The 24,613-nt window shown below is 53.1% G+C and overlaps 3 protein-coding genes across 3 annotated transcripts; 1 reads left to right on the forward strand and 2 right to left on the reverse strand.

Annotated features, from left to right (window-relative positions):
- Nucleotides 1-5,915: 5,915 nt before the first annotated feature.
- Nucleotides 5,916-7,334, reverse strand: BDP81DRAFT_328744 (Gti1/Pac2 family-domain-containing protein; the record flags this gene model as incomplete). Its single annotated transcript, XM_060585246.1, has 1 exon — nucleotides 5,916-7,334. The coding sequence occupies one exon, from the start codon at nucleotides 7,332-7,334 to the stop codon at nucleotides 5,916-5,918; it is 1,419 nt and encodes a 472-aa protein (XP_060441130.1).
- An 8,381-nt stretch (nucleotides 7,335-15,715) lies between these two features.
- Nucleotides 15,716-16,196, forward strand: BDP81DRAFT_436221 (uncharacterized protein). Its single transcript, XM_060591114.1, has one exon. It carries the CDS (start codon nucleotides 15,757-15,759, stop codon nucleotides 15,964-15,966), a length of 210 nt encoding a protein of 69 aa, XP_060441131.1. The 5' UTR covers nucleotides 15,716-15,756; the 3' UTR covers nucleotides 15,967-16,196.
- A 2,267-nt stretch (nucleotides 16,197-18,463) lies between these two features.
- On the reverse strand, nucleotides 18,464-19,099 carry BDP81DRAFT_99450 (uncharacterized protein). The gene has a single exon (XM_060596560.1). It carries the CDS (start codon nucleotides 18,979-18,981, stop codon nucleotides 18,661-18,663), a length of 321 nt encoding a protein of 106 aa, XP_060441132.1. The 5' UTR covers nucleotides 18,982-19,099; the 3' UTR covers nucleotides 18,464-18,660.
- Nucleotides 19,100-24,613: the final 5,514 nt, after the last annotated feature.

A 24,613-nucleotide genomic window follows, 5' to 3' on the forward strand; every position in this document is an offset into this window, starting at 1 on the left:
TGATTCTTTGCTTGCCGCCGCCTATTTCGACGGGGGCGAATTGGCGTTTAGGGGGTGTTTAATTGCACGCAAATGCTGGTCAGAACATTCTCAGAAAAGAAAGAGTCTTCTCCAGGTTTTGCACACCAATTTGAATTGGAGCCAAACAAAACACGAAATTAAATACTTCCAGCAGAAGGACAGCTCCGTCAAGGGTTTACGAGATGATAGCTGTTGGTTTGGCATCTAAGGAGTTGGCGTGTGGTGCCCGCAGTACCTAAGGGGCAATGGATTTCATAAAGCTGACAGACAATTAACGCCGTCCGCAGGACTGCATCATAGCATTCGCAAAATTTTGACCTGATGAAATTTACGGTTCCGAGAGGCCTGTCCAAGTTGCGAATGCTCATGGATAAGACTAACCCTAAATCCTCTAAATTACTAAATTTCAGATTTCAGATTTCAATTTCTTTGATGTTCCATTATCATCAGACCACTCAAAAGGGCCCGAACGATAAAGCCAGTAGCACGTGTAGCTGTGTTCTTTGGCTAACATATATCGAGTCAGATGTGGCTCCCAGTAGGCCGTTACGTGAAGTTATCAAGCTTGGAGCTACCACAATAGCGGACCTCTTCATCTTCAAGCTCAGAACAGTCAATCGATATTTATCAGAGCCAACACAACTGTTCCCATTGTTCATGAACCCTGTCTCGCTATCAGTCCATCGAGACTATGAACTCGAACAGACAACCGCCATAGCGCCCAACTATTCCATGACCTTGTCAACACCATGATACACTAGCCAGCGCCTCCGCCCTCACAAGATGGGCGCGATTCTACAATGTCCGGAATGGCACAGAGAGGCGTGTCTCCAAGATATATAGAAAGCTACCTTGAGGTACATCAACAACATTCTGATGAGTTGTGAGAGGCATAGTGGAGTACGGGCACGTCAAAAGGCGAAGCTTTGGATAAACTCATCCATCAAGGGGAGGTGAAACTGCAAATCAACACTTGGCATCCCAAAATCGCTCGTCGACGCAACCGACGGGTATTACGGCCACTTCGTCGGAGACTCGGCCACGAGCGACTAGCCAGCACTCACCACATCGAATACGGAGTACCAGACTTCTAGCTTGGAGACTGGACCACCCAGGAGGCGGCGGGCGGCGGGGCAACCAGACAAGAAACATCACTAACCTCCTGAATTGTTTCCCATTGAACCGCTGCCATGCTGCAAGGCAAAAGTCGTTTTTGTCCCAGGCTCTTGGCCTTGGCCCTGCTTCGAGAGGCCCAATGGTGAGGAAAACGAACACGCAGCCAAGCGGACGAGAATAGCAACTGGGAAAATCAGTGAGGTTAAATCCACCGCACTACCTCAAGTCTCCCTAGTCAGAAAGCAACTTTTCGCGACACGCTATCGCTCGCCAAGACTCCTCTATTCTCCTAATCCTTCCAATCTCCTGCGCCGTGTGGCCGTACGGACCCGCCAAGATAACCCAAATTCCTCCCTGAAGCAAGTTTACCCATGGCTCCTGTCGTTCATTCCCCACCGTACCGAAGCTAGATTCGTCAAAGCCTGCCTCGTTGGTGTTTTAAGTATGTGCCTGTCAAGGACCGTGCTTTTGTGTGGACGGTGGATGAATCGGCAGGGGGTGGGAGAGAGAGAGGCACCATGTTCGAACCCGTCCAAGTTCAACCAAAAGACGACCCAACATCGGCAAGTGACCGATTGAGTGTGCCGTTCTGGCTGTCGTCCACCCCAGAGATCAGAAGGGGCATGTGCGTTCTGTACCTGGGAGGAAACATTTGGCGAAGGACGTCGTCTCAGGAGGCGATTCTAGACGATGGGGGAACGGAGGATGACAGTGGACATCAGATCCACGGCGGCTAGCGCACCTTGCTCGGAATGCGACCGTACAGGCTACAGCCTATCCGTACAGGCACCAGACCCGAAGCCTTTTCTCTCTTTCGTCTCTACCGTCGTCTGTTGGCACCCCTGGGCAGTTGGTCGGCTTTACTTGCGCATTCTGAGACTTGGCTTCCTCTTGATGTGACTAGGACCCTCACGAGATCGAATATGCGTGAGGGATTTTGGTGGGGGGGGGGGGGGGGGGGGGGGGCAATCCAGTCTTTTTTGGAGAAGGCGAACATTTCCCCAAGGGAACGATGGATGCTCATTCGGAATTCAAAACGAAGCGTTGACGAGTTGAGTGATGGTAGGTACGGATAGCTCCTAGCACCACTCATTCAGCGTCCTGATCTCAACTTGAACCCCCCCAGCTCCGAACAACCATACGGACACTGAGCTCGTTTTGCTTGGCTCGCATTTGATCCATAATAGCTTATTGAGGGGCCCCTTCCCATGTCCGGCAAGTCTTTCCTCACTATGTCTTCCCCCTCGAAGGAACCCCAGCCCTTGGCAACGTCATCCATTTCACCCAATGGCACGCGACGGATCTCCAAAGACCTATTCGATGGGAGACCAAATCTGATGACCTGAGCAACGGACATGAGTTGGTGGGCTTGAGTGAATGCCGACTACCGTGGTGTTCAACACGGTAACCTCCAAGGGACACGAACCAGCCTCGATGGCTTTCACGTAGCCTGTACGCCGTCGTGATCGCGGTGCAGTATGGTCCCCCGATTCCGATGCCAAAGTTTACGTTAAGCGCCAATAGCACGGCCGCGCGCGCATTCCAAGATAACGAACACTAGCCAGGCGCTCTTGGAAGATTTCCGAGAAATGATACAAGCTACAGAATGCACTGACAAACACGGCGCTTCTTCTACTGCTCAAGTGGACCGGCCTGACTTGGGGCGAGGTAGTTTTCCAACAGGTCAAGCAACAACCCACCTATGACCCCCTACTTACGCGTCCGTCAAGGCTAAGCTTCAAAGTCCATCCCAAGTTTATTCTGATTCCCCCCCCCCCCCCCCCCCCAAGCCCAGCGGCTCTCTGTGCCGAATGTGAGCATACTACCCGTCAAAGATCCAAACTGGCTTTTTTGTCAGCGCGCCCGCGCGCACACCCTCCTTCTTTACCCCCCAGAGTCATAACGTGAACCTATCACAAGTCCGCCTGTAAGACAACTATGGGGGTAAAGCGAAGAAGGAGAGGCACGGGCTAAACGCAATCATCATGGCCTCGATGGGAAGGAAAAAGGTTGAAGGCCGTTCTATCAGATCAGATCAGTCCAGTCCCTTCCCGCTCTTGATCTCACCACATACGCCGGCCTTGATCACTATTCAGCAATGATGCCCATTCCTTACGCGTCAACCACCGCCGACCACCCCCGCCAAGCGGCACTTGGTATTCGTCGGTATGCGTAAAATTAAGGTAGCTCAGGTAGGGGGTCGCAAGCTGCTGCGCCTCAATGAGGATAGGCAAGCGGAATTTGGATCTCGTCCCGCGTCCCGGGGCTGGGAAACGTTGAACACCCTCCCCGGAGAGACGAACAGACAACTGTCCGGCATCAACCAGATCAGAGGAAAGACGAGAATGAGAATGTTGTCCATGACTGGCGCATTTCAGAGAGGAAATAATGACTATGAATGCCAGCAGCCATGATACCATTAGCTTGCCCATAAGACACAACGCCAAGAGAATCTTTTCCCTCTCTCTCTCTCTCTCTCTCTCTCACCTGTAACGATGCAAACCGACTTTCCCGTAAACGGTAAACGCTCCCCGTTCCAACTTACAAGTACCCACGAACGCAAGCTTTTTTATCAGCACCCACCACGTCCGGTCCCTTGACCTCAGTCAGCATTACCATTCCCATGAATCCATCAGAGGGTCGTCTCATGCATGGAGTGGAGAAACCTGTCCAGATCTTGGCTTTTTTCTTTCTCCAGTGTAATAATCCCAACGCCGTGAAGTAACTCGCGCGCGCGCGCGAGAGGGAGAAGCCGATTGTGGAGGGACTGGCAGTCTGAGCATGATGAGCATCTTACCTCGTTTCGAAAACATGACAAACAAGCAACATCCATCCTTCCACTCACGGGAATCTCACACTTGATCTCCCTTATGGCGTACATCCCACTTCCCTTGAGCCAACGCTATTGGCCACCTTGTGACGATGATGCTTCTCTCCATCTCCGGACTTCTCTCCAATCTCCACACCAAAGACGGCGAGGACAGCATCAAGCCAAGACTTCACATCATACCCCTCGAAATCCAACTCTAGATATCTGCCGTAATCATACGCTGCTCCCAACCGTGCAAAAAATGAAAAAAATGTCTCCTTCAAACATCATATTTAACGGAGTAATACCCACACAAGCAATAGAAATGGAGTCTTTCGGGGGCAGGATCCCAAGAAAAACCGTCCAAAAACGGCTAATACAATCGATCCCCCGGACCCTGTCTTTGCCTGCCGGCCGACCGACCGCAACGGCACCAAGAAACCGACGCAAGAGCATTGAACGCTGCCGGCGCACCCCACAAACGCCCCGAATGGTAAATTGACTGCTATCTCCTTCCGTACGGAAAGGCTCTATAAAGTTTGTATTTGTCCACAGGCTCAAAAGGACATCGACCTAGAAGCATATTTACCTACTTCTCTACGGATACTGTAACTTAATATATGAGGTTCCAGTGCCTGTGTTCGGCACAAACGTAGACTAAACTCCAGAACCAACGCCAACAAAAGAGCCTCCCATCCATCCATCCCCCCCCCCCCCTCCACGTCCCCATCAAAAACCCCAGTCACACAAACCACGAACTACTACCCCCCTAGCACACTTTCCCACCTTTTCCCACCCACACCCTCGAACGAGGCCGTTTCATCTACGCGTCTATCGGCAGTGAACGTCGGTAGCCTCGTCACTCTAAATTCCCACAGACGTCTCTCTCTCTCCCCTTCCCACCAGGGTCATACCCAGGGCGGCCGCTTGGTATGTACCTTACTCTACGGCAAGCATTGTACTCGTACACTACACTCGTACCTGCTCTCCCTCGGCCACCGAAGCCCTCGCACAGGTCGGTCGTCGTCCACCAGGCAAAGTGCCAGCAATAACTTTCTTCGTCCGTCTTTCTCGAACCATGACCCCTACACTACACTACACAAACCATCAACGTTCTCCGTCTCATGGATAATGGATCTCCCTCTCCCCCTCCCCTCCCCTCCCCTCCCCTCCCCAACACCCTCCTCCCCTGCCAACCGCCTGATGCTTAACGCGACTTTAACCTAAACTGACCACATACCAATTGGCAAATGGGAACTCATACCTTATTTCTCGTCGTGTTGCGAGGGGGGGGGGACATGATCTACCGACCGGCCAAGCTTTCTAGGGGCCTCTCGTCAAGGGGAAAAAAAAAAAGAAAAGCTTGCAACTAAGTCCCCATCAACCAATACTCCGCTGTCAGTTCGCCTCAGAAACTTGAAGACTCCATCCGCTTAGCCTCAGACTCAAAAGTCACCACCTTATCGTCGCAAGATCCTATAGAGCCACATGTTCGAAACCACTCTGCAACGTGACACATTTCTCATTATTTCACTCAAGCCACTCACGGGTGGGGAAAGGAATACGCGCAAGTAAGTGTTGGTAATAAAGTGCCAGTCTATTTCGCCCGGTGATGTACCGATGGCGCGGATGAGGCAATCTCGTAATGCTATGTACTGTATAAAAAAAGTAACGACTGTTTCGATGCAAGACCTCTGTGGTGATGCCCTGGCCAACCCCGTTTTTACCGTGATGCAAACCAAACCCCGTGATCCGATATCGTGATCTCACGTTTCCCGATTGTTGAGACCGCCCAAAGTGGCTGGCCTGCAAAGTGATTCCCAAACGCCGTGGCGATGCTGAAGAAAGGACAAAAAAAGACAAACAAAACTCCCAGGCTATTGTGGCAATGCAACCCAATTACGTCTTCGTGGACGTTTCCCCATGGTTTCCCAGGACTCTGCTCCTCATGTTCTCGGTCTGGCACATTCTAGATGCAGAACTTGCGGTCCAGAGCCTGAAGCGCCTTGACATCATGGCTCATGTTGGCAGGGCGGTCAATTGGTGGCGGGAGACCGCCGAGGGCGCCGCCAGTCCGCGGTGAGCTGTTGGCACTGTTGGCACTGTTGACACCTCCGTTGGCGCTGCTGGGCTCAGAGTTGGACGGAGTAGGGTGCAGCAGAAGAGCAGACAGGCTGGCCTTGTTGGGAAGGGGCGCTGCGCTGTTGCTGTCGGAATGCGAGCTTCTGGGTGGCGAGACAGACAACGTCCTGTTGGGAGGAGTGTGTGTGATCGGGTGGCCGGTAGAAGGAGCGCTGGAAACGGCGTTGATTCCCGGCAGAGTGTTAGGGTTGCGGGGGCCGAGTCTAGGGTCGATCATCACAGCCTGGGCCGCTTGAGCTTGCAGGTGAGAGATGCGAGGGGACTCAGATGCACGCGACTGTTGAATGGACGCCAGGCGAGGCGATTGGTGCTGCGGTTGTTGGATCTGAGCCAGGCGAGGCGAATGGTGTTGAGGAGCGTAGGGTGCCAGAGGCTTCTGGGCCGTGGGCGGCGGGAGAGGTGCCCGGTCGTAGGGAGACAGGTGGTGGTGAGGTGCATGCACGTAGTGCGGCTGCTGCGCGGGCGAGTGTGATACTTGAGGAGGCAGCTGGTGTTGCGGCTGTTGTTGCGGCGGGTAAGGTGATGTTGTGTAGTGGCTGTAAGGAGGCGTGGCCACCGGCGAGGGAGGCCATGAGTAGCCCGGCTGTTGTGCGTACTGCGGAGGGTAGGCTTGCGGCGGCATGGGCTGCTGGGGGTGCTGTTGTGTCATGTAGGGAGTTTGTTGCAGCATGGGCCCTCTTGTGAGGGCCGGTGTAGGGTTGCTATCGTGAAGGCTGGACTCGGGGTACATTCCCTTCATGGGAGTGATATGTCTGAGCTGGGCATCGGTGCTTGGTTGCTGAAGCTCTGGTGATCCAGGGTGCGGTCTCGAATAGTAAGAGATGAGGTGAAGGTGCTGGCCAGTGGAGGTGGTGATGCTGAAAGACTGCTTCATGAGGCCATCCGCCTTGTATCTGTAGCCCTCAGGCTCGCCGTCTTCCGGGTCCTCGTCGCTGCCGCGGCCCGAGTCGGGAGTCTTGCCGGCACCGCGTCTGCCACCGCCGAAGCCGCTGCCACGCTTGCCCTCCATCTCGCGGTAGGTGAGGAAGCTACCGGAGACTCTGCTGGCGCTCCATGACTTTCCATCAGTCCACCTCCGCATACCAGCTTCCCTCTCGTCCCAAACAAATACTGAGCCGGATCGGATAGATTGGCGTTCCTTCTCTGATAATCTGCGCTGGACACGAGGCAAGAGGCCAAGTCTGCAAGCCTCAAAGAGCTTGATAGCGTCTGCGGGTGTCCGCACAAAGCCGTGATATGTCTCCATGGTGATGATGGATAAAGTGTGATGAAGGTTGAATGGTGAAGGTGAAGTAAAAGTGTGAAGCTACCAAGAAGGCTTGATAGGTTAGGATGGGGGAGAACCTTTATATCAAGGTGAGAAGAAAAAGGCTGGTCCGAAAGTAACTCTCTAGTGGTCCTCCACTACGGCCCCCACTGGGTTCGTTTGGGGTTGGGATAGTTCGAGTAGAAATCGGCACAAGTTGCCCTCGACAGAAAAAGATCCTTGGCACGGTGCGCCCTATGGAGAAGACGGGTAATCCGCGATCGAGAGAAGAGAGTTTTTTGGGTTAAGCCGATAGCTATGGTTAAAACCCCGTGTGACCAGACTGGTGGTGTCCGTCTGTCACGCCAAGAGATTGTCCAAGGCAAATCAGGGTGAGACGTCTCGTCGGAAAAGGCTGAAGGTCCAAGCTTTCCAACTCAAAGAGCGTTTGTTCTGTGAGGAAGCGGACGCGTGGGTGGTGAGCAGCGGACGGTGATACCGCTGACAAACGCTTCGAGAAAGAGAAACGAATTGCGTAGGCTGGATGACGCAGAGCAAAGTGGGTTAGCTTCTCAGGTTCTCGGCAGGTGAGGGCGACGATGAGCTCCTCGACGATAGGATGAAGGTGTTTCGCAGGTGGTGATGGGTGATGACAGAAGCTTATTCACAACTCGACAAAGAGATAGGTTGAGGTGCATTGAGTCGCACGTCAAGCTTCGAAAGGGTGGAGATGGTGAAGGTGAACGGGATGTTGGAGTTGGTGAGAGCTGCTTTTGGCAGGCTTGCGAGACGTGCCAGGTATGGAGTTCAAAGGCGTCTGACTGGGCTGGAGCAGCACCTGTACCATATATATCCTGATACAACACGCGCAAGCTCACACTAGCAGTCGCACCCCCCAGCGAAGGCCAAGCTTTTGGCGACAGGGAATTCATGGTAAGGGAGGGGGTCCAGGGCAAGCCAAGGGGGTAGGGGTACGAATGCAAAAAAAAAAAAAAAAAAAAAAAAAAAAAAGGGGGGGGCGTGTGGGAGACGGAGGGGTGGAAGACGAAGACGACGACGACGACGAGGGGGGTGTGATGGAGACCCGGGAGTGTCGACAAGAAGACAGGACCACCAAGACCGGGCATGGGTTGAAAAGTGACTTTGGGACTTGGGAAGACTATCCGTACGCTTCGAACCAAAGTGGAGGCGACCCGAGTGACCCAAAATTCCTTCTGGAATCACCCTGCGCGCGCACACACACACACACACACACACACTCTCTCTCTCTCTCTCTCTCTGCGCCGTCACAGCCGATCCACTGAAGAAGATGACGGGGGACGGGGGACGGGGGGTACTGGCTTTCTCGACTAAAATTGCCTCTTGGACTATCCCTGAGCGGGCTCAGTAGAGAGGCCGAGATGACCGATGGCCGAGTCGTACTTGGAAGCCAAGTGTGGGAAAAGAGGCGATGTGCATGAATGATGGGAGGGTAGATGGGTTGAATTGCGTGCAGACTTGGGACGACGATCAAAATGTTCGAAGAATAATGGGCAGAAGGGGGAAAGATAGAGTGGACAAGTTGGATAGTATTCTGCCGGCTAGTAGTGCAAAATGTGATGGATGGGCACCGGGAAGCTTCATCAGACAAGTGTGTGATCACCTCTTGACAGATGCCCCGTTTGAACGACTTGTCCTCGACGGTTGCACTGCAACTTCTTGATAGCGCCGATGGATGAGAGTGATGTGCCGTCCATCAGCCCCTGCAATACCGCGGCCCCCAAACTTCCCACATCAGGATAGACGTGAGGGTGACACTAGACACTCGAGGGGAGCAGAGGGTGACGCAGATGCAGCAGGCGCCCATTCCAACCAGGTAGACAATGCACCTGATCGACAACGAAGCTTGACTGCGACAAAAACATGGAGAGGGGCCGAGATGGAGACGAACGGGGCGTATACGACGGGGTAGAAGGATGGGTAGCGAGTATCGAAACAATGAAGTGCGTACATACCTCTTTCAGTGGTGTTTTGTGACGGGGACGCCAAGCTTGCCGGCCGTTGAAAATGACAGACTTCTCCTTCTCTCGATGGATGAGGTGATTGTATCGGTATCAGCAACGCGAATGTGGGCACGAGGGTGGATGCGTCAGAGTAGACAGTCGTATGTCGGATCGTCGTCCAAAGTCAGGAACTGAGGCGTATGGGGAATCTTGACACTTGTTATAAGATTGAGACCCGCGGGAGATGAACGACAAGGCGAGAGTCGAGATTGGCTGCGGCGGCCCAGGAGCTGCCGATTGCGTTGACTTCTTTATGCTTGATCCAGTGCCGAAAGGGCGAGTCCTGTCGGCCGGGCGTCCTCTTGGGACTTGGGGTGGGAGCCTGGGAGGGGACCACACAGAGTTAACGGTGACCAGGGGTACCGCCGCAAGTCAAGGCCCGGCGGATCGGGGACATAGGACAGAAAAGGTTGAGTGCACAGCGCTACTTTTGGATTCCTTGCCGGCCTTTGGGGGGCAGTGTCTGGGATGGGCCCTTGACGACGGTTTACGCGGACAAGCCGTTGGAGGTTGCGGTAGGTGGTGACAAGCTTTGGGACGAGATGGCGTGTGTGGGTTCTGCTGTGTTGGTTGGACCGTGACGGCAATGAGCAAGAGTCCGAACGACGGGAATACTTTGTCTAGGCACAAGTAGAGTTAGGAAATCCCGAGGACCCCACCGACAATCAACTTAAGCAATGTGCTTGGTGTTTCTGGATACAGTACCTACGCTACTACGGATACTACAGAGCACCCTTGGTGCGGTGGTGATAGTGTGAGCAACGGGGGGTAAGGATGATGGATGACGACGCCAGTTGGGCGCAGTTTGAGGTGATTGGAGGGTGACAGGATGATAATGGTAGTCTCCCGTACGGATATGTGGGCTGAGATTGATGGACAACGATTGACGGGGCGGAAAATTTAAGGTCAAGGAGAGACTTGGGTACGCTGTCAGAGACTCAGGATTATGCAGGCGGTTTTCCCCATCAAAGACGAGGCCGCGGAAGTGTCTTCCACTCTACTACTCGGCCAGGCCAGGCGTGCTGTGTCAAGAGTCGCGAGGGCTTCGGGATCGGGATGTGGGAGGGTGGGTTAAAGGGAACGATCTGTCTAGTGTCCCAGCGAGTCTCGGCTCAAGCCCCAACTTTTCCCACGCCAGGCCTCCCGAAAAAGAGCTTGTTCTGGCCCAGAGCTAAAGAGCCGTCGTGCAAGCGTGGCAACGGGTTCAGGGGAGAGCCACACGATGGGGAGAGAGCTGCGTACGTCTTCGGGAAGCGGGAGGTGCTCGGAGGAGGATACCTATCCGTACAAACGGGAGTAAAGAATGAGGGGCCCAAGGCAATGGTGAGGATGAACTGCTACGCAGTCTTTCTCCGTACGTAGTAGTGCTCCATGCGATAGGGGGGAATAAGGGAATAAAGCATGGTGTAGCGTGATGGCTTAACTTACTTTGGATAGTATCGATGGTCCTCCCACGTACCAGCCGGCCGGACGGTCTGTTCTTTTTTTTTGGGGGGGGGATCTGGGCGCTGGGGATAATGGAGACCGTACACAATAGGAGCGCGGCGTAGGTTGGTGAGGCTGATGATGACGACGAGTCGGCCGGCAAGCGTACGTATGTCTTTGGCGGATGTTAATTAACTGTAGGCAAGTCTCCTCCCTTCCCTCGGTAAGAGGTGCCCTTCTAATATGGAGTCCTGCTTGGAGAGCAGAATGAATGGTTCGTCAGGCTAAGCTCCTCATTTTGATGCAAGCTTCAGCTGTCTCTGGTCAGTCGGTGGCCGCAGCCGTAGCCGCGGAGCCGGATGCTCTATACTTGTGCGGGTATCCGGCAGAGGTGACTGACGGAGCAAGACTTTTGAGTCAGGCTGATGGTTGATGCTGTGCGGAGTAGCCTGTGGTGAAGAAGAGGGAACACAATTGGGGCTCCCAAACGGGAATAAGCTCAAACCGATAGGCTGTCTCTTAATTTTGGAGTTGGCTCGGGCGGAATGATTGTCGTCAGGGTCTGGGTCTGGCGTGCCGACTGATCCAGATGGCGCGTTTGCTGTGCCTCAGCCCCCAACCACCACCAAAGGTGAACGCTGTCGGTGCCGAAAAGGCAGCAGGTTGAGCTGGTTTTCACTCGAACTCGGAGCTCGGATTCCCTCCACAACAGTGGCGTTTTCCCGAGTCCATCAGGCTCCTCGACGTGTGAGAATGTTTCCCCGGCAGCTAGGTGCGACCCTTTAGGACGCAACGGAGTGCTCCGTCTGTAATGGGGGGGCCGATTCCGCGGTGAAATAAGCCAACCCCGTCCGGACAGCCTATCGCTGGTCTTTGTCGGATGGCGAAATCGGTGTGGCACCGAATGTCTCTTTTTGATGAATCGAATCGTAGCAAAGTACTCCGTTTCCGTAGGTAGATAGTCTTTTCACAACACTGGTGAGGATGGAAAAAACCGGGCATGTTTGATGGACGGCGGATGGAGACGAAGATGAAGGATGACAAGGCCGCGAATAATAATTTAAACCTGGACCAAGCACAGCCGCCGGCCAAGGAGGCAAATGAGGGCGATAAAATGGATGTGACGGCGAGCGGGAGGGTGTGGGCGTTGCATCCGTCAAGATGGATATGACGGTCGGTGCATGGATGATTTGATTTCGTAGTCAGATCGGCTGTCCACACATAATTCTCTCTCGGTATCTTTGTATCTGACTCTGTGCGAGACGTCGGTCAGCAAAACTGCCTTTGTATCAGTGTGTTGCGATGCAGGAGCAGAGAGTGCCGTGGGAAGTCTCGAACCGTCCTACCCCGCCCCATACGAGGAACATAAAAAAGCCTAATGATTACGGATACTGGTATACGAATTCCTGGGACGAGATCGAGAGCGATGCAATGGGGATGAGCGGGAGGCCGTAGTCTGGAGTCTGCAAGATGGGATGTCTGTGTCGTGGAATTGCATGCCGGCCAAGGTTCAGGTTGGCCGGGATGGGACGTGGGAGACTGGAGATGTGCGGGAGAAACCCTGCTGGAAGGCACGGCATGGCATTCCTCTTTGCTTTTTCTTCTGATCTCCCCATGGTCCTTCCCATTTGCTTAATCAAGATGGAAGAAGGAGGAAGGTCTCTGTCATTACGAAAAGGAAGGAGCTCTCACGATACGTGGGTGCATGTGGCAGGCAGGCCGCAGACACAGTTATGGACGGGCAGGTACTCCGTTGGGAAGGCAGGCACCAATTGGTGTATAGCAGGTACGGGGTACGCAGTATGGAAAGCGGGTGCAGATTCGGGGTGGAAGGTGTAGGCTGACCAGAGCGTATCGTGGGTACGTACCCCCAACCTTCCTTCCCTCCCTTCTCGAAAAGAATTCAAGCTTATTTCGACAGTTGCTGCACCAAGCTTTTTCAAAGTGGAGGCCAATGTATCCAAAAAGGTACGTACCAGAACTGAGCCGTTCACCGTCATCCCTTGTTCTGTGGGTGGGAATGTCAGGCCGAGTCAGGGGCGTGGGGTTAATCCGCCTCGCAAAAGAGAGGGGTGAAGACAGCCAGCGAGAGGTGTACCTATTCAAACAAACAGATTCTCGAGCTGGAGCATCAGCAAGAGGAATACGAAAAGGGTGAAAACACGACAATGTTGCAACATCGAATAAGGTAGAGCATCAAGGCCAAGCAATGGCAGACGCAGAAACGCAAGAAAAGGAACGATTACGATGCGCCGCCGAGGCTCAATTCTCCACCACAATGGCATTCCTCCTCAGCAGGGCCCCATCATCCATCACATCCACTGAGCAAGCACAAGACTAAAGTCACTTCTTGGTGCAACTCCGAGCAATCGTATACCTACTTTATCTCCACACCCACCTTTCGAACAGCGCCCTTTCCAAGGCTGCCAAGACAAGACAAGCCCGCAGCCACCGCCGACCCCACTAGAGAAGGTATATCGCTGACCTTTCTGAGCGGTGGTCCGCGTGGGTGGATTACTGTTGTATTCCTCGAGAATGCAAAGTGTGGATAAGAAATCTGCATTATTTGTTCCGTGCTTCCCGCCGACAAAACGTCACCACCACTGTATCCGAGATCGAGGGTCCCACCACCAGCCCCTCCTCCTCTTCTCTTCTTTGGCTGCTCCCGTCTGCTTATTGCTGCAATAGACGCATCCAAGTTCCTTGATGCTCACTCAGAGTCAGCAGAATTTACCGTCACATCCGTCCAAAACGTTACTTCCTAGTACCCAAATTCCTCCCGTACGGATAGATAGCCTGTCAGCGGAACACGGAAGCAAAGAAACGGAACCCAACAAAATAGCCACCAACTATCCGTACCAGGTGGAGACTCCATCGCCGATACAGTGTTGCCTCCAATTCCGTTAATCCGTTCCCCAATACCAATACAACACGACCGCCGCAACGAACGGCATGTCGAAACGAGTCGTGCGTTCGTTGTTTATTACAACATGAGCCTGAAAAACGTGCCGCATCTTCTACTGTCCCTCGGGCCACACGAACAAGGAAACCCGTTCCAGGAAAAGGAACACCCAATCCATCTATCTGTACCTAAATCTTTTCTTTGGACCCCCGTCCTGCACCATAAATATTATCCCGCGGCCGACCGGCCGTCTGTCCAAAAAAAAAAAAAAAAAAAAAAAAGCAAGCCAGACCAGACTCTAACGAGAACATACATGCATGACCTTAGCCTCGTATAAGCAAACGCACGTCTGACTAAAAAAGCCAAAGTGGGATCAGGGTCTGGGAATCACTACCAGCAAAAGGTATTGTCTGGCCGTGCTGACTACGTACAGACCACCTAATCTGTAGGCTAAATCACTAACCTTCTTCCCCCTTGCTTGCCCCGTACTCCCGTCTCGGGAAAAGGATGCGCCAACGTCTCATTCCGCGATAGCGAACACACAAGGTTCTGCAGAGGATGTGATGGGAGACGGGGTGAGGGGCGTAAGTCGGCTCCCACTAAACTCTGCCCGTTATCTGACCTAACAAGCATTGGTCATTCTTGTTCCCTCTGGTAAAACACCCGACGAAAGACAAATAGAGTATCCAGCCAGCGGCAATACGGAGCAGAAAATCGTCCAAAAGGACACAGTTGAGAGCAGAGACCGCGAACAAGGTTAAGTCCGTTCTGCTCGCCAGTCTAGGCTATGGTTGGTAGCCACTAGCAAATCAGATGTCAAGTCCGGATTAAACTAAGGAAAACTAAAAAGGAAATGGAAGATTAAAAAACAAATCAACCGTCCGCCCAATACGCCGCACTGCACACACACACACATACACACGCCCCCTCCCGTCCCCTCTTCCCGACCGCGTAACCAAAGAATGAACAAAACCCTAAATCTGCCATTTGGCGCCCATCGGCCAGTCTTGGCGAAATGACACATACCAAGAAGGCTATGTGGACGTCCCAAGACCCCGAGGCCCAGACATTGGGAGCCAGTGTGCCAGTCAACATGGATTTGAAAGTTGAGTGCAGTATACGGAGTACCTAAGGACTGGGATGGTTGGGAGTATAAGACATAGTGCGCGAAGAAACTGTTCCATGTCGATCGATGATCTGCTGCTGCTGCTGCTGTTGCTTTCTCATGTGCCATTGAGAAAATTTCCCTTCGTTTTTTACTTTTCTTGGCTTGGGTAATTGTTTTTGCTTGGCTTGTCCCCGAGCGGACCTTTCTTGAGAGACATTCTGTGTGCTCAGCCACTCCGTCCAAGACATTTAACTCATTTAAATCCAAGAGAGAAAAAAAAACCACATGAACCACAAAGGTTATCGGCGCCCAGGCCAAGACACCGGCAATTGTATAAAAAAAAAAAAGCCTACACGGAGCAGACGGACATTTCACATTCATGATGCACCGGCGTACGGGAGGGAAACCTGCTTACGCTCACCTCTGTCATTTAGCCAAGCCGAAAAGCATAACCCTAAACGGAGATGCATCACCTAAAAAGAGATCTGACTAAAACCTAAGAAAGAAAAAAAAACCTTGTCCATCCCACAGGCCTGCATACGGATAGACGGAATTTAAGAAACTCCAATCCAATCCGGACTTCAATCTTTCCTTAGTATGACGCCCACCCCGGGCACACATCACATGGATTCAAAGACCCGTATCCAATCAAACCACCCCGATGGGTAAATCAAAGCAAACACCCCCATGTTCGTAGCTCAGCAAAGGCTGGGACTTCTATCAAGCTCACAGGTCTCTTTCTCTTTCGTGTACGGATACTCCATCGCCAATCCTGCCAATCCTCCCTGGACGGGGAATTAACCATAATCTTAGCCACAAGCAATAAGAAGAAGACTAAAAAAGCTGATCTAGCCGCAACCCAAGCCTCGCCCGCCGCACCAGAAACCCCTGCCCTCGCGGCGCCGCCCCTCCTCGTGCCGTATCACGTTCGTTTACCAAGGGGCCATGACCAATAGTCAACCCATATTTACCAAGCCCGACGTTGGCCGTGCAGGAAAAGAACTCCCTCATCCTCATCCTCATCCTGCCAGGCAAACAAGGTCGCCGTCTGCCTTAGTGTCCCAGGCAGACAGGCACGCCGGGCTCAGCTTGAAGACTAAAGGTGCTTTAGCGAGAGCGGATCACGAAGTTTCTGCAAAGAAAAGGTTTCCCTAAAATTTCACTCAATTCCCTCTCCTCGTACAGGCGGCCGCACATTGCCAAGCAATTGGGGTTAGGCAAGAGTTTAAGCCAACATTGATTTAGTCCTCTCTCTTTGGCTCTCAGCTTGCTCTCGCTCGTCAAACCCTCCATTCTTGGTATAGTCGAGAACCACTGACAGACCAAAGCAGGGCCCGGCTGGGGTGCTGGGCAGAAAATCCTTGTAAAAAGGGCCTCCTTCTGGGAACAGCAAAACCACCCGTATCCGTACGGATACAGGCAACGCTTATTTCAGCGAGGAACATCACTTTATTTTATGACAGAATCGACCATCGGACCATCGCTATTTCTCTCGTGATTCTCTCGCTGTCTAGTGAATGATAGATAGGCCACACCGAATATGACGGTGCAGAATGATTCTCATCACCGGCCCTCTCCCTTTCTAAAATTCTCACGAGTCACAGGCTCATCTTCCTCGGGCATCGCCATATCAAGACTTCGGCTGCCCGCCAGGGTTCCTGAATCGGCTTCGAGATCCTCTCCCCCCACTCCCACTGCCTCAGCCTTTTCCACACAAACTCCCATGGCTGTCGTCCCCGACTCATGTTTGCTCACTCTACTTTTTTCCCGTGCCAGCCTCGCCCTCCCGCATCCCGTGGGTTAGCGATACCAAGCTTTTGGACAACAACCCGCTCGACAATCGTGCCATCGTCGTTCTTTGTCTTTTCCCGATCTCCACTAGCTCATGGGATCGTTGATTCAGAGATTCGCAACCGGTATCTTGAGGCGCATACTTAGCGGTAGCCTATGCCTCCACCCCTCTCTCTCTTTTCGCGAGTTCACACTCATCTTTGCCCTTTCGTTGGAACGACTAGCAATAATCATGACACAATAGGAACTTATCAAATTCTCGGCGCCCAGGCTCGATCCAATGTAGTTCACTTTGAAAAAAATCCGACGCCGCTCACCCCCCCCCCTCTCCCCTTGTTTACAGTCAGGAGAGAAAAACGTGTCCTTTGCATACCCGTATAATATGACCTTATTACGAATAAACTCCAGCGGAAACTAGCACTCATACGGAAAGTCGACGCGCGCATAAGAGGAAAAGCCGGTGCCGTCCGTCCCAGACTCCCAGGGTAAAGTGGTAAGCCAGCGGTACCAGCCCTTCAGCGACCTGCCTAGATCAGCAGGAGGATGAATAGGAATCATCGTCTGGAGCCATACGGGGGGGGCCTATCTTGCTGCTTTCGAACGAGATCCAACTGGAGATGGAGCCCGCCGCCTACATACCGTGCCGCAGTCCGCAGACCAGGATGATGGAAGGAAGGTCAGCACACCGCCCGCCCGTGCTGTGTGCTAGGGACGAGCTGCGCTGCAGCCTGGGGGGTGGGTGTGTGTGTGGGAGCTGAGCTGAGCTGAGCAAGGCACATGAGCAGTCAGCTGAAATGAGGCGCGCCAAAACGTTGAAACATGATCGACTTATTTCTCCATCGCTGCGGTACATCTGGTGAGTCGCTTCTTAGCATTCCGGCAAGAGACGGTAAGAGTCGTGTGTCTCTCGAGGACGCGGGAAATCTAACCATCATGCGGCTATCCCATCCCTTTGCCGTGGAAAAGCAAGCACTCAAACAAAAACGTATCAACCCGTCCATGTCGGCCGCCTATCAAGATCACCCAAGGACAATACGGATAATTGCAGTGGGCAAACACCGTCCGTGGCTACCCAGTCTCTCGGTTCCGGTTCCCTTTTTTTTTTAATTTCTCTTCAAGACGCTGCAAACAGACCTGGGGGATGCAACCCAGATACCCGGGACCAAACAGCCATCTCACACACCCTTTCAAACACAATACCAGGGCACCTAAGCAGTCTCGCTATCGTAATGAACCCGAGGAATCGAAGGGCAAGGGAAAGCATCAAAAGCTGCATGGAAACGACTCAAGTCCATCGTACAGATACTCGTAACTCGGGTCCTGCTCGATTCATTCCTCGCTCTCCAAATAGCCAACATCTTGGGTGCTTAGCTACCCAGTCTTGCCAGTGTGCCAGGTGCCAGTTTAACCCCCATGGAGACCACTCCCTCCACGCCCTCCTCGGGCTTGGCCCACCATCGACATCATCACCATGCCCATCATTGCCTAGAACGAAAGACTGGCCTGTCCCGCACAATCCCCATGACAATAACACAAGGGAAAGGAAAATGCCAAGAAGGATCCCCCACCAACCCGACTGTCGCCATTTCGCCGCTGCCGCCGAGTCGACTTGCTTCCTCTCTGACTCTTTCCCTCTTAGCCCCCACCGGAACAGCGGTAGCTAAAGGGGGGGGGGGGGAAGGGCTGTGTGTTTTAAGGTCGACCTGTCAGTGCCAAATCTTAAAACCCTAATAAAATGGCCCTGCCGGAAGGTCGCAATATCAGAAAACGGCGGCCAATAGTACGGTAATCCCCGAGGCGTGGAGGATGCGCGCGTACGTATGTCATGTCAGGAACGCATCACTGTGGGGAATGTGTTCAACCGAAATAGCTCATCCGTTCATGCGAATGGTCGCCGGGCCCTGGCTCTCTTTCTCTATCGCTTTCTGTCTTCTCAGCCTCAGCTCAACTGGCAGCCCAGCTGATATGCGCATCGTGGCTCTTAGGAGCCCAGATAGATGGACCATCCTCTCGATATCCGCGCGGCTGAATTAACATATTGGCGCTGTATAGGTTGCCTCAGCCAAGCTCTGAACGTTTGAAACAGAGTACACGAATGGGCAATACCACCAACTCTCTGTAGGAATTACTATTCAGGTACTCTCTCACATTGACTTCTGCGTTTGGCAACTGTTTCGGTCTTTTGCCATCTGATATCCCGAGCCTCGCATGAATGCCGTCAATCAGCGCACGCAACCCAAACCTCGAAATCTCCCAGCAGGAAACCCGGCCGCCTGGATTGATCCGAACTTCGAGGTCCATCCGGGCGCCAGCCAGCGGCCATGTAACATTCTCAAGCGTGTCCCAGAAAGCGAGTGCCAAAATAACCAGTGCGACCATGACATCCGCTTCCCTCTTCTCCTTCACTGCACGCCCCAATAACAGTAACACGTTCCCGTCCGCGTAGAGTTCACCATCTAGGTTTTCCGTGACTCGAGCGTCTTTGGCATCCTGTCAGATGTATAGGATGAACCGATGCCAAAAAACGGCACCATCCACTAACTCCGTTCTCCCGGCCTTCGCCATACTGTCGTCGTCAGCTTCTCCATGTCTGTGAGATCCGGACCCCTTCGCATCACGCACGGCATGCAGCCCGTCGAGCGCGCGCGGCCTTGGAACCATCGCATCGGTGCTCTATTAGTCTGTTGAGAAGTTGCGTCTCTATCCGTGCTCGGTGCCGCCATGAAGCCCTCTTCGCAGATGGAAGTCCGTCCGCTCGTGCTAGACGGCACCGCTTCGGCGAAGGGGAATACCTTGGAATCGTTGGCAATGCGGCTGAATGACACCATACCGCAATATCGGCCCAGATTCGTGAACCCCCAACGTCAACAGCCAGCCACGAAGAGCCACAAACGCCGTCCCACGAGACCGTCATTCTCCGTTGACTGTAACCCCCATGTGCCAAACAGCCACGCCTAAGTACACAATGTCACAACACAAACCGCCGAGTCCTGCCCCCGTGCTCCCGTCAGTCATCCGTCAGATCCCAATCTCACCGCCCCCTTCGTCAGATTCTCAGTCCCAAGCAGCCTGGTGAGACAGAGCCCGGCTGACACCTGCAACGCAAACAAGCTGCACCACCGCAACGGGCGGGCAACCATCAACACGGCACAGCATCGCGACACCGACACTAACACCAGCGAAACCGACAAAAGCCGTAGTACGGCGTAACCGTAACCCTTTGACAGCCGAAACCGAAAGAGGACCCTTCCCCTTCCTCCCCTTTTCCTCCGTCTAATCTCTCGACTTCCATTCGTTCCATGGCTTTACTTGTCTGTCCCTCTCTCTCCACGGATCATCAAGCTTAATTTGGCCTCATACTGTGCCAACCCGCCGGCTGCCCCCCTCTCGTATTACGTACTCGGTTGGTTTTAACGTTTCTGGCATATTTGACGGGTTTCGTATGCCCGAAAGCAGACGCCCTTTGTGTGACCATCATAACCGCAGCAAGCTTGAACAACGATGGACAATGTCCTTCGCACAGCATCTGTGTACGAGTGAAGTAAATTTCCCACGGACAAAGCTAGTATGTCTACATGGCATCAGTCGTCCCCGATCGGCAGCGGGCAGACTTATTCAAACACTCAAATTTACTTCCCGCCCATTATCTCCCCAAGAATCTCGTTAAGCATCGGCGCTGAGGCCGGCCGCAGCGTTGCATCGCAGGCCGAACGTCCCGGCGTCCGCATTCTCCGAGAAGGGGGGGGGGACCCCCGCAAATAGCCCCGGAGATCCCTTCAAGCTTCGTTCCATGTTCACCTACTCCAACAGACTCCGAGATCTCTCCTCCCCTCACTTTGATTGTTGTCCCCGAGCTTGAAAAATGTCATTAAATGAAGAGGATAGTCCCGGGCCTGGGATGACCCTCGTTGGACCCCCAACGAGCTTCTTTCTCATGAGGCGAAAACGATTCGTACGACACTACACAGCCTGGCGCCAAGACATGTCAAGTCGCAGTGTTTAACAAAGGGTGGGAAAAGCAGTGGGTAACGGAGGTTGCATCGTAACATTTGACGATTTTACCGGTAACACTGGTAAACCCTCGAACTGTCCCAAACCGGCCCGCTGTCCTTTTCCCCCAAAACGGTGTTGCGAACTCGAGGGAATTTGAACGTACCGAGAGTGTTTCCAGCGGGAACGGAATCCCACATGTAACTGTCGTTTGGCCTTGTTTAACGGAACGGCATGCGATTCGTGAGACGTTTTCTACCCAAGACTCCTACTTTGACATGTCGCACGCCGTACGTCGATCCCAGAAACCTGGCCACTGTCGAGAGGAAATGACCCAACACAGACAGGTACCTTTTGGGACATCGCCTCCAACTGGCCTTTGAGGTCGAGTATCCTAAATGTCGCCTTATTTTTTCTTTTTTTCTGCAGAACGTCTTGGCCGGCAGGATGCATGAGTAGCGAAACAGGCTAAGGTGGACGGGTGGTTGGGTGGGTGTGCTGCGCGCAGGTGTGTCTGCGTGCAAGTCTGTGATAACTTGCTCTGCAAATCAGAACCAACGACAAAATCCACTCAATCCAACCAACCTGCTCTTGTTGCCTGCGTGATGTGGGCGAATCCAGTGGCAGGATGCACTTGTGGTTTGATGTGTGCGATGTATAGCCCCCTGCTCCTCAGGTCAGGCGAATCGGGTACTTTTGTCTCCCAAAGTAGACAGCATGATAACAGTACGGGTAGAACTACATCACGTTGCCAAAGCAATGTACGAATAGTTCGTACTTGTACGGATACCCATAGCCTGAATTTGCTAAACGCTTCACAGTTGCACCATGGATAGCAGAATGGAAGAAAGGGCTCAATACTACCAGACGCCAGTTCCCCGTTCCCCGAATCCATCAAACCGTTGCCGAGTCTCCCGTCTACACAACGGGAACACGGCAGACCGAACGGCAAAAATTAACCGTTGGGTAATTAAGATAATTACTCAAATGGCAATCTGTATCCGCGCGTGTGCCCATACCAGCAGCATCATTAAGGTTGGCCCAGAGCTCACACCCCTCACCCTAGCTACCTTAGCTCAAGTCTCTTTTTCCCTCAAAGTTCTTCCCTTTGGCCTCGAACTGAATTTGGACGAACGGGATTCCGGCTCGTGAAACTCCCCCCACCATCGTCTCTACACCCTCCCCCCGGACCCCCTAAGTTCCCCTCCCTTTGCAGTCATGACCATTGGGGATTAGAGAGTTGGAGAGAGTGAGTAGCGTACTATATCCGTAAAGACCATCGTCAGAAGCAGGCGCCACGAACCAATCACAAGCGAGCCGAAGAGCCGGGTACTCGTCACCCTTCTGTGCAATCTCGGATCAAGGCAACATGAAATCGTTCGAATGTGCTCAGAAGCACGGAGAAAGACGCCGAGACCCGTCTCGCTGCTGCCATCATGAACCAGATATCATCAAACAGCTCGTCTTTTTTTTTCTTTCTTGCACGGGAAGAATTGCCATTAGGATCACGCCGCTGTAATGTAGCCGGTAGCGACTCCCAAGGTTAACCTTATCCATCGGTCTGGATCATCCCTCCCCTGCACCTGGAAAGCAGTACCTAAACCTTTCTCGCTCACGGCACAGCGGCTATCGAATGACAAAAAGAAAAGAATGGGAGCTAGCTTTCTCAAGCGAGGCTTGCAAGCCTTTCAACCCGCGCGCCCGCGCCCGCACATTTGGGAAGCGATGGCGCAGAATCCCTCGGAGATGAGCCCAGATAGACTTTAGGGTGTCCTCTACTTTAACCAGTCTACGGCTCGCGAGATCCGTCCAGACGAATCACAAAAGGGCAGAAAGGCTTGTTTGCAGGACCATCAGCCCTGTAGGCTGCACGAAGGAGGGAAAGACTCGAAGGAGGTGTGGCACGCGTGCCCACCCCGGGATCGAGTCAGCAGAGTCAGCAGGATTCAGCCAGGAGGAATGCTCGTCGATAAAGCTAGGCCCCATTTTGGGATAGCCCGCCATCCATCTCCCTTCCTTTATATCCAGGGCTAGGATATCTCCGTCTTCAGGAGGGGGCGGTTCACCCTCGCCTGATTGTCAGCTTGAAGACTTGCCTTTCGGAAGCTGAATGCTTCAGTCGACATGGGGATTGTGATGGCTTGCGGGATTGGCTCATTCATCTAGGTCGGCTGGGCTTGATTCCCCATCTTCTTGTAACCGGGAGACCCTGGGCCCGACCATTCGAGTCAAGGTATCGTAAAGTTGTAGAGGGATTTACGTCCTGCCACTTCGGCCCACGGCACGAAAGCGTATCCACTGCCAGAGTTCGGGAGTCTATTCTCTACGGATCGAGAGAGTTTCTAATTCAAAGGGGGCTTATTAAGTACCTACAGATATCCGTACACGTGTAAGATAAACGACGATCATCGGCGCATCGGCATCACCCACAGATTGACTGGACGCGGACCCCGTAGCATCCGTATCATTTCGAGAACATAGCCGTCCACCCCTCGGCCTGCCCAAACAGGCACAAACCTGGACTTGGCGGTGATCCTATGGATCTTGGGTGAATCAGGATGTGTGTCCCACCAAACGGCGAACCATTGCACACAAACGAGGCTCGGCCTCTTTCTATTGCTGCCAAGGCCGGGTTGGCGCTGCTGAGCATTCCGTGACACATGTTTGGTGCGTTCGTATCCTTGTGGGCTCGTACACGGAGGCGGGTGATACTATGGACTCTTTTTGTCTAGGTATGTTCATTCGGATCTGGTGGCTCGTAGTAAAAACCGAGTCCTGCTTTCCATGCGAGAGGAGCAGACATTGACCTGAAAGTAGCATACCCATCAGCCGATTATATCCGTACGAGTGACCAGAGAAAGAAAAGGCGTGCCACCGGACCGATTCTCCACTGGTGCTGCATACGCGCACACAATCCGACAATCTAATTACTGAGCACCTACTCTGTAATGTGGGAGAGCCAAGGTTTTCTTCGCTCGACGGGTTAAGCGAAGAAAGGGGTGGAGGAGGGGGCACACAATAGGCCGATGTATCCTTGCATCAAATCACGACGGTGGACAGAGTAGAGAGCCAAGCCTAGTCCAAGGCGCCAATCAGTACATTCCTCGGGTTGAACCATGTCCATCCAACAATTCTTACGCGACCGGATACCAAGATGACGAGAAGTCGACTGGATAATAAATAGCCTGAAAGCCATGGTGCTTGGCTGAGCCAGAAGGGATAGCTGTTGAAAGCTGCCACCGTAAAAAAGCCAAGCAGAAGGCCAGCGCCACTGCACCATGAGCAGGTTTAAGCATGAATTTAAGCGTTGTCAGCCACTGCTCCTAGCGCCCTCTTGGTCTTCTTGGCATACCTCACAGCTCCTCTGGGATCTGTCGATGTTCTTCTGGAGGTTGTGGTCGGAAACGGGGGGAGGGGGGTGGCTGGAGTAAGGGGGGGCAGAGGAGGCAGCACGGTTTTCCTGCCTACGCCCTGTTGGTGAGCGGCAATGTCTTGGCCACTTCAGAGTTATGGAGCCTAACGGACTTTTCGAGGAGCACCGGGTCCGAGAGAGAAACGGTTCTAGAAGGCGAGGCGAGAGACACATCCCACAGGAAGAGAGAAAAAGCACAGTTTGAAAAAGAGTCCAAATATCCCAAAAAGCAATACGTCGCGGATGCCGTTTCTTTCGGCGTCCGGGAACAGACGGTGTCAACTTAGTCTCCGCCTCTTTGGATTTTCTGCGCGCAGCAATATGTCTGTGTCGGTGTGCAGTATCTGTAGCCGTAGATTTTACAAATTAAGGCGGCAGCTCATCATAAAAGCCGGAATATCCGTCCTCTTGGCATGGGGACGTGAGCTGGGCGGCCCTCTTCTCTTCCGCTTCCGTCCCGACAAAGGTAAGATGCTTATTCAGACGGGCGATCAAAGTTCCCAAGAGTTAGCCTTGACTTTAGTGAACTATGCGTCTGTGGCTTTTGCGGGAGAAGGTTTATGGTTAAGATTGCAAGAAACCCAAATAAAAGCCCGCCGCCGCCCCCTG

This window comes from Colletotrichum phormii, assembly GCF_030913505.1.
Source record: "Colletotrichum phormii strain CBS 102054 chromosome Unknown BDP81scaffold_21, whole genome shotgun sequence".
NCBI lineage: Eukaryota > Fungi > Ascomycota > Sordariomycetes > Glomerellales > Glomerellaceae > Colletotrichum > Colletotrichum phormii.

What these genes read in the sequence shown, in the direction of transcription:
- BDP81DRAFT_436221 (XM_060591114.1), top strand. Translation starts at nt 15,757, where the DNA reads ATGACCAATAGTCAACCCATATTTACCAAGCCCGACGTTGGCCGTGCA.
- BDP81DRAFT_99450 (XM_060596560.1), bottom strand. Translation starts at nt 18,981, where the DNA reads ATGGTCGCACTGGTTATTTTGGCACTCGCTTTCTGGGACACGCTTGAG.